General features: G+C 43.0%; 2 protein-coding genes across 2 annotated transcripts; both read left to right on the top strand.

Moving 5' to 3' along the window:
* Nucleotides 1-1,911, top strand: LOC140455085 (heat shock 70 kDa protein 1A-like). Its single transcript, XM_072549749.1, has one exon. The coding sequence runs from the start codon at nucleotides 1-3 to the stop codon at nucleotides 1,909-1,911; it is 1,911 nt and encodes a 636-aa protein (XP_072405850.1).
* Nucleotides 1,912-9,235: 7,324 nt separating this feature from the next.
* LOC140454986 (heat shock cognate 71 kDa protein-like) lies at nucleotides 9,236-11,524 on the top strand. The gene has a single exon (XM_072549661.1). The coding sequence runs from the start codon at nucleotides 9,396-9,398 to the stop codon at nucleotides 11,313-11,315; it is 1,920 nt and encodes a 639-aa protein (XP_072405762.1). The 5' UTR covers nucleotides 9,236-9,395; the 3' UTR covers nucleotides 11,316-11,524.
* The last annotated feature ends 4,249 nt before the right edge of the window (nucleotides 11,525-15,773 follow it).

Here is a 15,773-nt window from a genome sequence, read left to right as displayed (position 1 = left end):
ATGCCCACAGCCATTGGTATTGACCTGGGCACCACCTACTCCTGTGTTGGGGTCTTCCAGCATGGCAAGGTGGAGATCATCGCCAATGACCAGGGTAACCGTACCACCCCCAGCTACGTGGCCTTCAATGACACCGAGAGGCTCATCGGAGATGCTGCCAAGAACCAGGTGGCTCTGAACCCCCAGAATACTATCTTCGATGCCAAGAGGCTCATCGGGAGGAGGTTCAATGACTCAGTTGTCCAGTCTGACATGAAGCACTGGCCCTTCCAGGTGGTGAATGATGGAGGGAAGCCCAAGGTCAAGGTCGAATACAAAGGTGTCAATAGGACCTTTTACCCTGAGGAAATCTCTTCTATGGTGCTGACCAAGATGAAAGAGACAGCAGAGGCCTATCTGGGACACCCTGTCACTAATGCTGTTGTCACAGTGCCTGCTTACTTCAATGATTCCCAGCGGCAGGCAACCAAAGATGCTGGTGTGATCGCTGGCCTCAATGTCCTCCGTGTCATCAATGAGCCAACAGCAGCTGCCATTGCCTACGGCCTGGAGAAGAAGGGCAGAGGAGAACACAATGTCCTCATCTTTGACCTGGGAGGTGGCACCTTCGATGTGTCTATTCTCTCCATCGACGATGGTATCTTTGAAGTGAAATCAACAGCAGGTGACACCCACTTGGGAGGAGAGGACTTTGATAACCGCATGGTCAATCACTTCATTGAAGAGTTCAAGCGGAAATACAAGAAGGACATCAGTCAGAACAAGAGGGCAGTCAGGAGGCTGAGGACAGCCTGTGAAAGAGCCAAGAGAACCCTGTCTTCCAGCACACAAGCTAGTATTGAGATTGACTCGCTGTATGAAAGCTTAGACTTCTACACCTCTATTACCAGGGCTCGGTTTGAAGAACTCAATACCGATCTGTTCAGAGGGACTCTGGAACCAGTGGAGAAAGCTCTGAGAGATGCCAAGTTGGATAAGTCACAGATCCATGATGTTGTCTTGGTTGGGGGCTCCACCCGCATCCCCAAGATTCAGAAACTGCTGCAAGATTTCTTCAGTGGCAAGGAGCTGAACAAGAGCATCAATCCTGATGAGGCTGTGGCCTATGGGGCAGCTGTTCAAGCAGCTATTCTGATGGGGGACAAGTCAGAGAATGTTCAGGACCTACTTCTCCTGGATGTCGCTGCCCTGTCTCTGGGTCTCGAGACAGCAGGAGGTGTCATGACTGCACTCATCAAGCGCAACACCACCATTCCCACCAAGCAGACCCAGATCTTCAGCACCTACTCTGATAACCAGCCTGGTGTCCTTATTCAGGTGTATGAAGGGGAGCGAGCCATGACCAAGGACAACAATCTCCTGGGTAAATTTGAGTTGAGTGGCATTGCTCCTGCCCCTCGTGGTGTGCCACAGATTGAGGTCACCTTTGATATCGATGCCAATGGCATCTTGAATGTCTCTGCCATTGATAAGAGCACTGGCAAATCGAACAAGATCACCATCAGCAATGACAAGGGCAGGCTGAGTAAGGAGGAGATTGAGAGGATGGTACAGGAAGCAGAAAGTTACAAAGTCCAAGATGATCTGCAACGCAAAAAAATCTCAGCTAAAAATTCCCTGGAGTCATATGCATTCAACATGAAGAATTCAGCAGAAGAAGAGAAAATAAGTGGCAGGATTAGTGAGGAAGATAAGAAGAAAGTGATTGAAACATGTAACCAAACCATATCCTGGCTGGAGACACACCAGGATGCAGAGAAGCAGGAGTATGAAAATCAGCTGAAGAAGCTAGAGAACATCTGCAACCCCATTATTGCCAAGTTATATCAGGGCGATGTGCCTGTTGGCTTTGGTGACCAAGCTGGCAAAGAAAATGCCTTCAGTGGCCCAACAATTGAGGAGGTTGATTGAATTCTTACCCAAACTTTCAGTTCTCCTCTGTCGCACCATCTCAACTCCAATCATCCCCTCCTCAGCCCACTTCTGCATCCTTTGTGGAAGTAACTTTATAAAGCATTGACATGATCAAAGTACTTAGTTGCCATTTGTAGAGGTAACATATTGCTCTCAGATACTGGCTTTGATGGTTCACAGTTGACTTTATGATAACGAATTTTCTCTAAGTGAACTTCACGATTTTTAAAATATGATTATTCTGGGTTGCTAAGTTACTTTTCTGGTTACATGTGAGTGTCCATTTAAGTACATTGGTCAGTACATCTATGTAAAAGACTAATAAAATCTTGTGCTTAAATCTGGTGTTTAGTTTTGAATATATTTCTCATTTCGGGCACCATGCCCTGAAAGGGCATCATTGACCTTGTACTTTCGCCTTGGAATGCTCTTTCACTTTTGGTAAGGTATTGTTACAGTTTGCCATTCCAACTGCAGATGGCTGACCAGGGTTCTCTGTTGTTCACTGCAGCAGCACGCGCCATGTCTTCGAACAACATTAAATGTTAATGTTCGACACCATGGGAGTCTTAAACCTGGATAATCTGGCTCAGAGGCATTCACCACTGCACCACAAGAACTCCAGTTATAATACTGACTGGAATAATTCTATCGAATCTACATTTCTATTTAGCGATAGTGCTCAGAATCAACCACAATACTCAAGATGCATTCAGATCAAGGATTTGTGCAGTGGAAACATAAATTCCCATTCTTGCTATTGATTTCCACTTGAGTCACAAGCTGCATTCCATTAACTGGAATGTGTGCTTGCCTCATTGCTTTCTGTACACGGACATCCAAATCTCTCATCGACTCCTTCCTTCCTATTTCCCACCACATTGAACTAACTCCGATTTTTCAGATTGGAGCCAAAATCGATGATCTCACACTTACACAAGTTGAATGGTAGTTTCCACTGCTTTGCCCACTTGTGTGATATCAGGCTCCCATTGATTAATAAATATGCTGCTTGACATTTATTCCAAGCTTTATTTTGGCATAGATATGTGGATGCATGAAATACTCAGCAGCTTGAGGGGGTGAGTGTGGAAAGAGAAACAAGCTAGTGCGTCAGGTCGATGACCTCCCACCACAAGATGGCATGCAAGTGCAGCAAGAAATAAAGAGGGGTTGCTGCAGTTGTGCAGAGCCTTGGTAAGACTGCATAGTGAGTATTGTGTACAGTTTTGATATCCTTGGCTAAAGGAAAGATATCTTGCCATAGAGGGAGGGCAATGGAAGTTCACCAGACTGATTCCTTGGATGGCAGAATTGTCTATGAGGAGAGATTGTGAAGTTTGGTCATATATCCTCAAGAGGTTAGAAGGATGGAAAGTGACCTAACTGAATGACACAAAGTTCTATGGTGGTTGCACAGTATCAATGTTACTGGGTAATGGTCTGGAGATTCAGATTGAAATCTCAGCACAGCAGCTGCTGAAAGTTACATTCAATCTCCATATAAATTAAGTCTCAGTGATCGTGACCTATATAACTACCACTGACTAATGTAAAAATGTCTAATGTCCTTCAGGGTAGTAAATCTGCTATCCTCACTTGGTCTGGCCTATACATGACTCTAGACCCAGAGCAATGTGGTTAACTGCCCTCTGAAATGATTTGCAAGCTACTCAGTTCAGGGACTGTTAGGAATGGGCAACAAGTGCTGGACCTGCTGATGACATCCTCATCCGATTTAAATAATTCTGCAAAAAAGACGATGCTGGGTGACTGAAAGGACCAGGGCTTGGGACACAGTCTCAGTTTAATGGTTGGGCCATTAAGGACTGAGGTGAGTGGGAATTTCATCATTTAGAGGATGGCAAAACTTTCGAATTCTTCACTCCATTTCTGGTCTCCCTGCTACAGGAATGATTATGTTAAATCTGATAGAGCTCAGAAAAGATTTTCAAGGGTATTGTTGGGATTGGAAGGTTTGAGTTATAGGGAGAGACTGGATAGACTGGAGCTTTTTTCCCTGGAGTTTGGAGGCTGAGGCGTGACCTTAAAGAGGTTTATAAAACCATAAGAACCATGGATGCACCGAATAGCCACTAAAGTTTTGTCCCCAGGGTAGGAGAATCCAAAACTAGAGGCATAGGTTTAAGGTGAGAGCGGAAAGATTCAAAAGGAACCCGAGGGTCAACCTTTTCATGCAGAGGGTGATGCATGTCTGGAATGAGCTGCTAGAGGAAGTGGTGGAGGTTGGTACAATTACATTTAAAAGGCATTTGGATGGGCATATGAATAGAAGGGTTTCAGAGGGTTAGCAATCGCCATTCCCTTATCACTTGAGGAGGAAGAACACCTCATCTTTTGCCTCAGGACCCTTCAACCCCATCGCATCAGTGTGGATTTCACCAGTTTCCTCATTTCCCCTCCACCCACCTTACCCCAGTTCCAACCTTCCAGCTCAGCACCGTCCTAAAGACCTGTCCCATCTGTCCATCTTCCTTCCCACCTGTCTGCTCTACCATCCCCTCTGACCTATCACCTTTACTCCCACTTCCGTCCACCTATTGCACTCTCAGCTACCTTCCCCCAGCTCCATCACCTCCCATACATCACTGCACCCCCGAGGCTCCCAGCCTCATTCCTGATGAAGGGCTTTTACCCAAAACATCGATTTTCCTGCTGCTCAGATGCTGCCTGACTTGCTGTGCTTTTCTAGCACCACACTCTTTAATCTCCAGTATCTGCAGTACTCACTTTCACCTAGGTTTCAGAGGGATATGGACCAAATCCTGGCAAATGGGACTAGATTAATTTAGAATACCTTGTTGGCATGGAGGAGTTGGACAAAGGGTGTGTTTCTGTGCTGACCTCCTTGGTAATGTGAGTTTCCCCTCTAACCTCCAAAACTAGAGGCATAGGTTTAAGGTGAGAAGGGAAAGATTCAAAAGAGACCCAAGGGTCAACTTTTTCATTCAAAGGGTGGTGCATGTATGGAATGAGCTGCTAGAGCAAGTGGCATAGGTTAGTACAATTACAACATTTTAAAAGGCATTTGGATAGGTATATGAATAGGAAGGTTTCAGAGGAATATGGACCAAATGCTGGCAAATGGAACTAGATTAATTTAGGATACCTTCCTTGTTGGCATGGATAAGTTGGACAAAGGGTGTGTGCTGAGCTCCTCGGTAGTGTAGTGGTTCAGTTCCCTGCTGGAGCGTACCTGATTGTTTTGGTGGCACAGTGGTTCAGTGGTTAGCACTGCTGCCTCACAGCGCCGGGGACCTGGTTTGATTCCAGCTTCGGATGACTGTGAGGAGTTTTTACATTCTCCGTGTGTCTGCATGGGTTTCCTCAGGGTGCTCTTCCTTCCACAATCCAAAGATGTGCATGTTAGGTGAACTGGCCATGCTAAATTGCCTATAGTGTTCAGAAATGTATAGGTTAAGTGGATTAGTAATGTAGGATAATGGGGAATGCGCTTGGGTGGGATACTCTTTAGAGGGTTGATGTGGATTTGTTGGACTTAAGGGCCTGTTTCCACACTGTAGGGATTTTAAAAAACTGACTATAATTTCAAAATAATGAGGTCGTTCATAGGAAACAATTGGTTTCAGTTTGGTCTTTATTCATTTGTATGATATTAATGGTGAGCTGCTATTATTACTTGAGGCATAAAAGGTTTCAACAGCCTCTCTTTGTTCAGGACTGGTTAGAGAGAACTATCATTTGTCTCTGTAGATTGCAAGGTCCACATTATGCAATTTTGTGACTTGCCATGATAGTGATGTTTTGGTTCTGTTCTGGTAACTGCTGATTGGAATCTTTCTAAAAATTGTGGTTAGTTTGAATCATATGATCAGCAGTGGCTATGATGTTCAACAAAGTTAATTTTAGAATTTAAGCAAGTATGACTTTTAAACCAATTAATGACTTGTTGACATTTTGTGGACATGGAAATATCCATGACAGAGATGATAGATTTCCAGGCAATAAAGACATCAAGAGATATAGAGGTAGAATGTACAAATATGGGTCTCGAAAATAACAATGAATTTATTGAGTGGCAAAGCAGGTGTGAGGGGCTGAATGGCCTATTCCTGCTTCTATTTTCTAAGTTTGCTAGTCCCTTTCTTCCTACACATTATCTGACTTGCCAAGTGTCTCCAGTATTTTCTATCTTGAATCACACAGGCATGAAGTTGGTTAAATTATACAATTTTCAGAAATTTCTTTTGTGTTTTTTGCAACATGGTAACAAAACCAGAAAAATATAGAGAACAAGTTGATTTAAAAAAACCTTTAAGCATTTATAGTTGTGGCTGAGCAGCTAAAGGTGATAGATTTGAAACTTAAAAGTGCTTTATCACTTCGTGGTCACATGATTAAAACTCCACTCTACCAAGTCATGTTGTCAAATCTGCCTAATATTAAAATTGCAGGTAATTAGCCCTGTCAAGTAATTTGAGGGGAAAGTTATGCAATTCATATTTACTGGAGTGTATGATTACACTTGGCACGGACACATTCCACGGACAGCCTTGTGATAAGGATTTATTACTGCTGTACCCTGTGTTCAATTTCTAGGCAAGAAGCAACAATTTCTCAAGGGTCTTCTGGTGCAATGGTAGTGTTTCATCTGTCCTGGAGGTGCGTCACAGTTCCAGACTGTTACTTGAATTTTGTTATTGATAGAAGCTTGATTAGCCATCAATGATCTGTCACTGTGGTCTTTCAATAGACTGAAAAATATTTATTCCCCTTCTTTCCCTTGATTTCACCTGACGAAGGAGCAGTGCTCCAAAAGCTTGCAATTTCAATAAACCTGTGGGACTATAACCTGGTGTCACGTAACTTATGACTTTGTCCACCCAAGTCTGACACTGGCATCTCCACATCAGGTTCTCCTTGAATAGCTGGAGGAATCTCTGGCAAAGCCAGAATTTGACACCTAACCATAAATTGTCCTTAACTGAGCAGTCTGCCAGGCTATTTGAGAACACTATTAATAACCACATCTCTAAGAGCTCTTATGGCACAGGTGTAGAATTCCTATCTATGGATCAAGAGGCCTGAGTTCAAGATCCACCTGCTCCAGAAATGTGTAAAAAAAACTCTGATTAGGTTGATTAAACAATATGTTGCTGTGGGTCTGGAGTCACACAGACCTGCTCAAGTAAGTTTTACAACAATCAATGGCCACTTGGTACAATAACAACATTTAAAAGATATTTAAGTCGGAAGGGTTTAGAATGCTGGCAAATGGGACTAGATTAATTTAGGACATCTGATCAGCATGGATGAGTTGGACAGAAGGGTCTGTTTCTGTGCTGTTCAACTCTATGACTCTATTTCATTGTTAGATGACTTTGAATACCAAATTTAGGAATTAATTTTAAACTCCACCAGATGCCATAGCATTACAGAATCTCAACTGCGCAGAAAGAGGCCAGTCAGCCCATCGGGTCAGCAGGGATCCTCAAAACAGCACCCCTCCCATATTTTTATGATTGCCATTGCAAATTGATTTGAACAAATGTAGGCGGCAGTGGAAATAGCATACTAGACCATTCCAGTTACTCTCCTTTGGCGGGCGTCTTTATTTTGCAGCATCACAAATGATTTTCTCTGCCACTTCAGAGGCGACTATTAGGTGGGAGTCAATTGTGGAGACCTCGTTAACATTTCAGGCACTGACTCTCAGGACCCGACTATCTCTCCCTAAGCCAGAGGAAATTTTAAACAGCTGAAAAAGTGTTGCTGGAAAAGCGCAGCAGGTCAGGCAGCATCCAAAGAGCAGGAGAATCGACGTTTTGGACATGAGCCCTTCTTCTCCTGCTCCTTGGATGCTGCCTGACCTGCTGCGCTTTTCCAGCAACACTTTTTCAGCTCTGATCTCCAGCATATGCAGTCCTCACTTTCTCCTAGAAATTTTAAACAGGCCTTGCAGTGATGTGTGGGGTGGTTACTGTTGGAAATGAAAATTGCTTCTTAATAATCGCTCTAGACAAATTCAGGAAAACAAAGTTTTATTAGCAAGTCTGCAGAGTCGGGCACCTTTCTGAGTAAAAGGCGCGCTGAGGCTTAGAAAGTTTCTCATTATATACAGCACAAGTCCCTCCCCTCCTTGGTTCTAACGAGCCATGAGGTTCACATTCTTAAAAACATCATTATTCTCCAACTTGCATCCTTATCACAAAGTCTGCAACAAATGTCTCCAGACCCTCCCCTTCCTGGCTCTTAACGAGCCATGAGGTTCACATTCTTAAAAACATCATTATTCTCCAACTTGCATCCTTATCACAAAGTCTGCAACAAATGTCTTCAGACCCTCCCCTTCATGCCTCCAGACCCTAGAGGTGTTATTTTTCTCTCCCTGTAGTCTTATCAGTCAAAGACTTATTCTTCTCTGTCTGTGCTGTAGCAGATGTCTCTGTATCAATCTGTAGCAGATGTCTCTCGAGTCGTTTCCCTGTCCTGCAGTCTTTATCAGTCAAGGACTCATCCTTCCCTGCCTGTCTTTATGGTTTCATCAATCAAGGTCCTGTTTGTTTTACTCTGCTCACAAACTGCACTATTTTAAACTATTCTACTTTTGAGTATACAAAATGTTTTAAGAAAGCAAAAGTCTAATGTTTTTAGAAAAGAAGTCACTCTGCTCACAAACTGCATGCACAATTGTAAACCATTCTACTTTTGAGTATACAAAATGTTTTAAGAAAGCAAAAGTCTAATGTTTTAGAAAAGAAGCAAAAGTTTTATCTTTTATTATAGATCAGTCTGTGGTCTAGGCACATCTTAAAGTTGCAAACCGAAATTACCTCTCACAGTTACTTTCCTTTCTGTCGCCTTATTTTTGCAGAATTAAGTACAAAGGGTACAATTTATTGGCTTTAATTTGAGAACGTTTTAAACTTTAAAACATAAGTACTCTTAAGGGGACAAAAACGTGAATCAAAATTCAAATCAGTTATGGTTCCCATGGTAACTAGCACCGGACAAACGTCAATATACCGCAATAATGGTATAAACATGATGAACCAGCTCTCTCTCTGTGCCACTTTTAACTGGAGGCCATTTCCATTTGGGCCTAACGGTGGGAATCTAACGGTTCAATATTCAATTCATTTTTGAATTGGACTCGACGACATATCCAGCACGTGGCAGAAACATTCCATAGGCACCGACGTCACAATCGGCCGTTCACGTCCCCGCACTGGTTCCGCCTCCGCCAGGCCTGGCCCTGCTGCTCATTGGCCCAAGCGTTGCTAAAGTGCGGGAATCTGACACGGCCATTGGACGAAGAGCACGTCAATCCGTCGGTCGGTTGCCACGACGTGCCCGAAACCGATAAATAGGGGTCGAGGCGAGAGTGGGGCAGCAGAAAAAGGCACAAAGAAGCGGAGGGGTTGAAAACAGAGGGCTAGGCGTGGTGGTGTGGCCGAGCTATTGCAGCCCCAGGAGGGCGTTTAAGACAGGTTTGATTGATGGCAAGCAGGGGGACAGCCATTGGCATTGACCTGGGCACCACCTACTCCTGTGTTGGGGTCTTCCAGCATGGCAAGGTGGAGATCATCGCCAACGACCAGGGCAACCGCACCACGCCCAGCTACGTGGCCTTCAACGACACCGAAAGGCTCATTGGAGACGCCGCCAAGAACCAGGTGGCTCTGAACCCACCGAACACCATCTTTGATGCCAAGAGACTCATTGGCAGGAAATACAATGACCCAGTCGTCCAGTCCGACATGAAGCACTGGCCCTTCCAGGTGGTGAATGATGCAGGGAAGCCAAAGGTCAAAGTTGAGTACAAAGGTGAAGATAAGACCTTTTACCCTGAGGAAATCTCTTCCATGGTGTTGACCAAGATGAAGGAGATTGCTGAGGCCTATCTGGGCTACACTGTTACTAATGCTGTAATCACAGTGCCTGCTTACTTCAATGACTCCCAGCGCCAGGCAACCAAAGATGCTGGTGTGATCGCTGGCCTCAATGTCTTAAGGATCATTAATGAGCCAACAGCAGCTGCCATTGCCTACGGTCTGGACAAGAAGGGCAGAGGAGAACGCAATGTTCTCATTTTTGACCTGGGCGGTGGTACCTTTGATGTGTCTATTCTCACCATTGATGATGGTATCTTTGAAGTGAAATCGACGGCTGGTGATACCCACTTGGGAGGAGAGGACTTTGATAACCGCATGGTCAATCACTTCATTGAAGAGTTCAAGCGGAAATACAAGAAGGACATCAGTGAGAACAAGAGGGCAGTTAGGAGACTGAGGACAGCCTGTGAAAGAGCCAAGAGAACCCTGTCTTCCAGCACACAAGCAAGTGTTGAGATTGACTCACTGTATGAAGGCATCGATTTCTACACCTCCATCACCAGGGCTCGGTTTGAGGAACTGAATATTGACCTTTTCAGAGGCACTCTAGAACCAGTGGAAAAAGCTCTGAGAGATGCCAAACTGGATAAAGCTCAGGTTAATGATATAGTCCTGGTTGGAGGCTCCACCCGCATCCCAAAAATCCAGAAATTGTTGCAAGATTTCTTCAATGGCAGAGATTTAAATAAGAGCATCAATCCTGATGAGGCCGTGGCCTATGGGGCAGCTGTTCAAGCAGCTATTCTGATGGGGGACAAGTCTGAAAATGTACAAGATTTGCTACTACTGGATGTTACTCCACTATCATTGGGTCTGGAAACAGCAGGTGGGGTCATGACCACACTCATCAAACGTAACACCACCATTCCCACCAAGCAGACACAGATATTCACCACTTATTCTGACAGTCAACCCGGTGTTTTGATCCAGGTATATGAAGGAGAAAGAGCAATGACTAAGGATAACAACCTCTTGGGCAAATTTGACCTCAGTGGGATCCCTCCTGCGCCACGTGGTGTACCACAGATTGAGGTCACCTTTGATATTGACGCAAATGGCATCTTGAATGTCTCTGCTGTGGACAAGAGCACTGGCAAAGAGAGCAAAATCACCATCACCAATGACAAGGGCAGGTTGAGTAAGGAGGAGATTGAGAGGATGGTGCAGGAAGCGGAGAGGTACAAAGGCCAGGATGATATGCAGCGTGAGAAAATTACAGCCAAGAATTCCCTGGAGTCGTACGCATTTAACATGAAGAGTTCAGTGGAGGAAGAGAAAACGAAAGGCAAGATCAGTGAGGAAGATAAGAACAAAGTCATCGAAAAGTGTAACCAGGCTATCTCCTGGCTGGAGGCAAACCAAACAGCAGAGAAGGAGGACTTTGAGCAGCAGTTGAAAGATTTGGAAAAAATATGCAAGCCCATCATTGCCAAACTCTACCAGGGAGGTATGCCCGAAGGGCCATTCTCAGAACAAGTCAGAAAGGACCCTTCTGGTGGACCAACAATTGAAGAAGTTGATTGAAACTTTAACTCTCTTCAAAGTAATATCATTTTCAGTTGGTCTCTCTTCTCCACCATTCCATCCCCCCACCTCCCTGAAATTGCAACAGTCTTTTAGAATTTCTCGGGGCTTCTGTAAACCCAGTTGATTTGGACATTTGCACAGTTAGGTAAATGATGGCCTACATTTCTGAAGTTTGGGTGTTTGAATGGTGGCAATTAAAGGTTTCAATGGTGAATTTTTCTGCAAACTGTTTCCTGTATGTTTTATACATTGAGTACTTTACACCCTTTTAGCTGCTAATGGAGTTCTTTCTCAGTTTTCTGCACACTACAAGAATGCACCGTACGATTCAGAAATTCAGTCAGTTGTCACTAATCCTGAGAAGTTATTGTTTAGACAGGTTATACTTACAGTTAAGCAAGCCAGCTATCCTTTCTGTCATGTAGTTGGAACAGTGTTCCCTTATAATAAATAGTATACAACAGAGATTCTATTTTCATACAGACCACAAGAAGGTGGTGTTATAACAATTGGCAGCCTTTGCAGACTTAATTTGTATGCAATTACTGGGGAAAGTAATCACATTTAAATATCTTTGGTGGAAAATGCATAACATCCGAGCAGTGGCTATCAATAATACAATTTCTCTCCGTGCACAACCAATTTTCAGATGATGTCCTTTGTTCTCCAAAAGCTTGTTTAACCATTTGAATCATTAAGTGGATAGGACCAATTTTCATGCATTGTGTGTCTGTTGCTGTCATAAATGTTTTTTTGTTTGCAGCAAAATTTAAGGTTTTTTTGCTGCCTTTGTGATACCTTCCAGACGTTGATTCTCTCACAATCTTTTCCATTTTTATGACTTTTCTTTCAACTCTGTCTGTTTTTTCCCTTGGTTAATCATTTTTTGATATTCCCTTCCTGGAATCATTTTTCCTCACTGAGGAAACTGGGAGTCATGAACTATTTTCATAAAAGTGTGCAGTTGTTCATTAGTTGTCTTTTCTATTAAACTTCTTTCTGAGTCCACTCCAGTTAACTCTGCACAATGCCTACATAATTGACCTTCTTCGAGTTTATAGCACAGTTGTTTTCAACCCAAGTTTCTTACTCTTAACATGAATGCTAACTTCTATCATATTATGGTCACTGTAACCTTAGAGTTTATTTTTACTTTGTGATCATGTATTAAACCTTCCTCAGTATATATTATCAGACGCAAAATAACTTGATTCCCATTTGGATGTAGAACATATGATTCTAGAAAAGTGTCCTTCTGACTTCCTTAGGCAACTTGATTTTCCCAATCTACATGAAAATTAAAATCACCAGTGATACATATACTGCCTTTTTTTTACACGCCTTATTTTCTCCCTGAACTATTCTGTCCCAAAGAAAGCTACTGTTGATGGGTCTGTGGACAACTCCCAGCAGCATCTTTTCCCATTATTTTTTCATAAGCTTCCACTTATATGGATTCTTGCTACTTATACTTATTCCATCTACAAATAACAAAGCATTCCCCTGGCTCTTCCCTTCCTGTCTATCCTTTTGAATAGTCACAATATATAATTTCCAGCTGTATAAAAACTTTTCCATAATGACTTTGAGATTATACTCATTTTTCTCTATTTGTGCCATTAATTCATTAGTTTTGTTCTCAATAGTTAACAGTATACTTAGAAAACAAACTATGTTTGCACAATAAAATCTTCACTGACCATTTTATTTTCAGTTTTTTGCTCATAACACTGCTCATAATATTGCAATTACCTAAAATATTAGTTAAAGCTGGACATTTAAAAAAAATTCACCTTTGGGACCTTGGTATTGCTGCCTGGGCCAATGTTTATTGCCTGCCCCAAGTCGCCCTTGACTGGGTGGTGGTGATCTAACGTCTTGAACCACTGCAGTCCACATGCTGTAGGTAGACTCAATGCCATTTAGGTCAGAATTCCAGGATTTTGATTGAACAGCACTGAAAGAGTGGCAATGTATTTTCAAATCAGGATGGCGAATGGTTAACGGGGACCTTGCAGATGTTGCTGTTCCCATCTTTTTGCAGCCCTTGTCCTTCTCGATGGTTGTGATTGTTGGTTTGGAAGATGCTGTCTAAGCATTTTTGGTGCATTTCTGCAGTGCATCTTGTAAATGTAAATACTGTTGCTACTGAGCATCAGTGGTGGAATTTAAGAATCTTTGGTGTATTTCTGTAGTGTATCTTGTAATTTTTTTTATATGGCTTGCTTGCCTTCATCTGTCAGAGCGCTGAGTACAGGAGTTGGGATATCAGATGCAGGCATAGGTGGATGGGTTAGTAAGTTTGCATTTGACACTAAAGTCGGTGGAGTAGTGGACGGTATGGAAGGATGTTACAGGTTGCAGGGGGACTTAGATAAACTGCAGAATTGGGCTGAGAGGTAGCAAATGTAGTTCAATGCAGCTAATTGTGAGGTGATTCACTTTGGGAAGAATAACAGGAAGGCAGAGTACTGGGTCAATGGAAAGACTCTTGGTAGTGTGGATGTGCAGAGGGATCTTGGGAGTCCATGTACATAGATCCCTGAAAGTTGCCACCCAGGTTGATAGTGCTGTTAAGAAGGCATACGGTGTTAGGTTTTACTGGTAGAGGGATTTAGTTCCAGAGCCGTAATGTCATGTTGCAACTATACAAAATGCTAGTGTGGCCGCACTTGGAATATTGTCGCCCCATTATAGGAAGGATGTGGAAGCATTGGAAAAGGTGCAGAGGAGATTTACCAGGATGTTGCCTGGTCTGGAGTGAAGGTCTTATGAGAAAAAGCTGAGAGACTTGGGTCTGTTCTCATTGGAAAGAAGAAGGCTAAGAAGGGATTTGATAAAGACAGACAAGATGATCAGAGGATTAGATAGGCTAGACAGTGAAGGCTAGCTAGGATGATGACGTTAGCTTGTACGAGGGGGCATAACTACAAATTGAGGGGTGATAGATTTAAGACAGATGCAAGAGGCAGGTTCTTTAGTCAGAGATTGGAAGGGTGTGGAATGCCCTGCCTGCTAATGTTAACTCAGCCACATTAGGGAGATTTAAACAATCCTTGGATAAGCACATGGATGATGGTGGGATAGTGTAGGGATGAGCTTAGATTGGTTCACAGGTTGGCACAACATCGAGGGCCGAAGGGCCTGTTCTATCATGTTATGGCTGTATGAGACATTGGTAATGCCACATTTGGAGTATGCGTATAATTCTGGTTGCCTTGCTATAGGAAGAATGTTATTAACCTGGAAAGAGTACAAAAAAGATTTACAAGGACGTTACTGAGACTGGTAATTTTGAGCTGTAAGGCTAGGATCGAACTTTTTGTCCCTGGAACATAAGAAGCTGAGGGATGATGTTACAGAGGTTTATAAAATCGTGAGGGGTTATAGATTAGCTAAATAGCCAAGGTCTTTTCTCCAAGCTAGGGGAGTCCAAACCTAGAGGGCATAGGTTCAAGGTGAGACGGTTTCAAGGTGAGACGGTTAAGTTTTAAAAGGGATCCAAAGTGCAAAACTCCAACACAGAGTGTGGTGCATATGTGGAACAACCTGCCAGAGGAAGTGGTGGAGGCAAATACAATTACGATATTTAAAAGACATTTGGACAGGTACATGGATAGGAGGGATATGGCCAAATGCAAGCAAATGGGACTAGTTCAGTTTAGGAAACCTGAACAGCTTGGATAGTCAGGTCAAAGGGTCTCTTTCCATGCTGTATGAGTCTGACTCTAAAATTGTATGAACACTTGAGAGAAATATGCCTGCAGGACTACCAGAATAAATCATGGTATTAGGACTGATAAAGCTGTTGTACAGAGAGCTAATGTGGATTAAGTGGATGGAATGGTTGTCTTCTGTGCTTTACTGACTCAATGAGTGAAACAAAGTTAATAATTCATGTTGATGACTCTTCATCTTGTGCTGGACAAAGTTAGAGATACAACAAATTCAATGCAAGTGCAGAGACAACAAGGGGAGATTGGAGGAAAGAACAAGTAGGGCGCCTGTGATATGTTGGAAGAGATTAAATGCACTGGTCCTGTGAAGCTGAATGCAAGGTGAAGACTAGGCAATTCCCCTTTTAATTAGGATCAATACAGACACTTATGATCATAGCTTTTCACCCCATTTTGTAATTTTAAAAAATCATTTTTATCTATGCTTATGATTTTATAAACCTGTGTAAGGTCACTTGTCAGCCTCTGACTCTTCAGAGAAAAAGATCCCAGCCTCTCTTTTTATAATTCAACCTCTTCAGTCTCATTAACATCCTTGTAAATCTCTATAGCAGAGCAACCAGAATTGTATGCGGTACTCCAAACTGTGGCCTTACCAATGTCTTGAACAGCCATAATGTGACATCTTAACTTCTGCACTCAGTGCTCTGACCAATGAAGGCATGCGTGTCAAATGCCTCCTTCACTATACTGTCTGCCTGTGAAGGCACTTTCAAGG

This window comes from Chiloscyllium punctatum, chromosome 30 (assembly GCF_047496795.1).
Source record: "Chiloscyllium punctatum isolate Juve2018m chromosome 30, sChiPun1.3, whole genome shotgun sequence".
NCBI lineage: Eukaryota > Metazoa > Chordata > Chondrichthyes > Orectolobiformes > Hemiscylliidae > Chiloscyllium > Chiloscyllium punctatum.
Note: the sequence above shows the minus strand (reverse complement) of the source record. Positions and strands in the feature narration are given on the sequence as shown.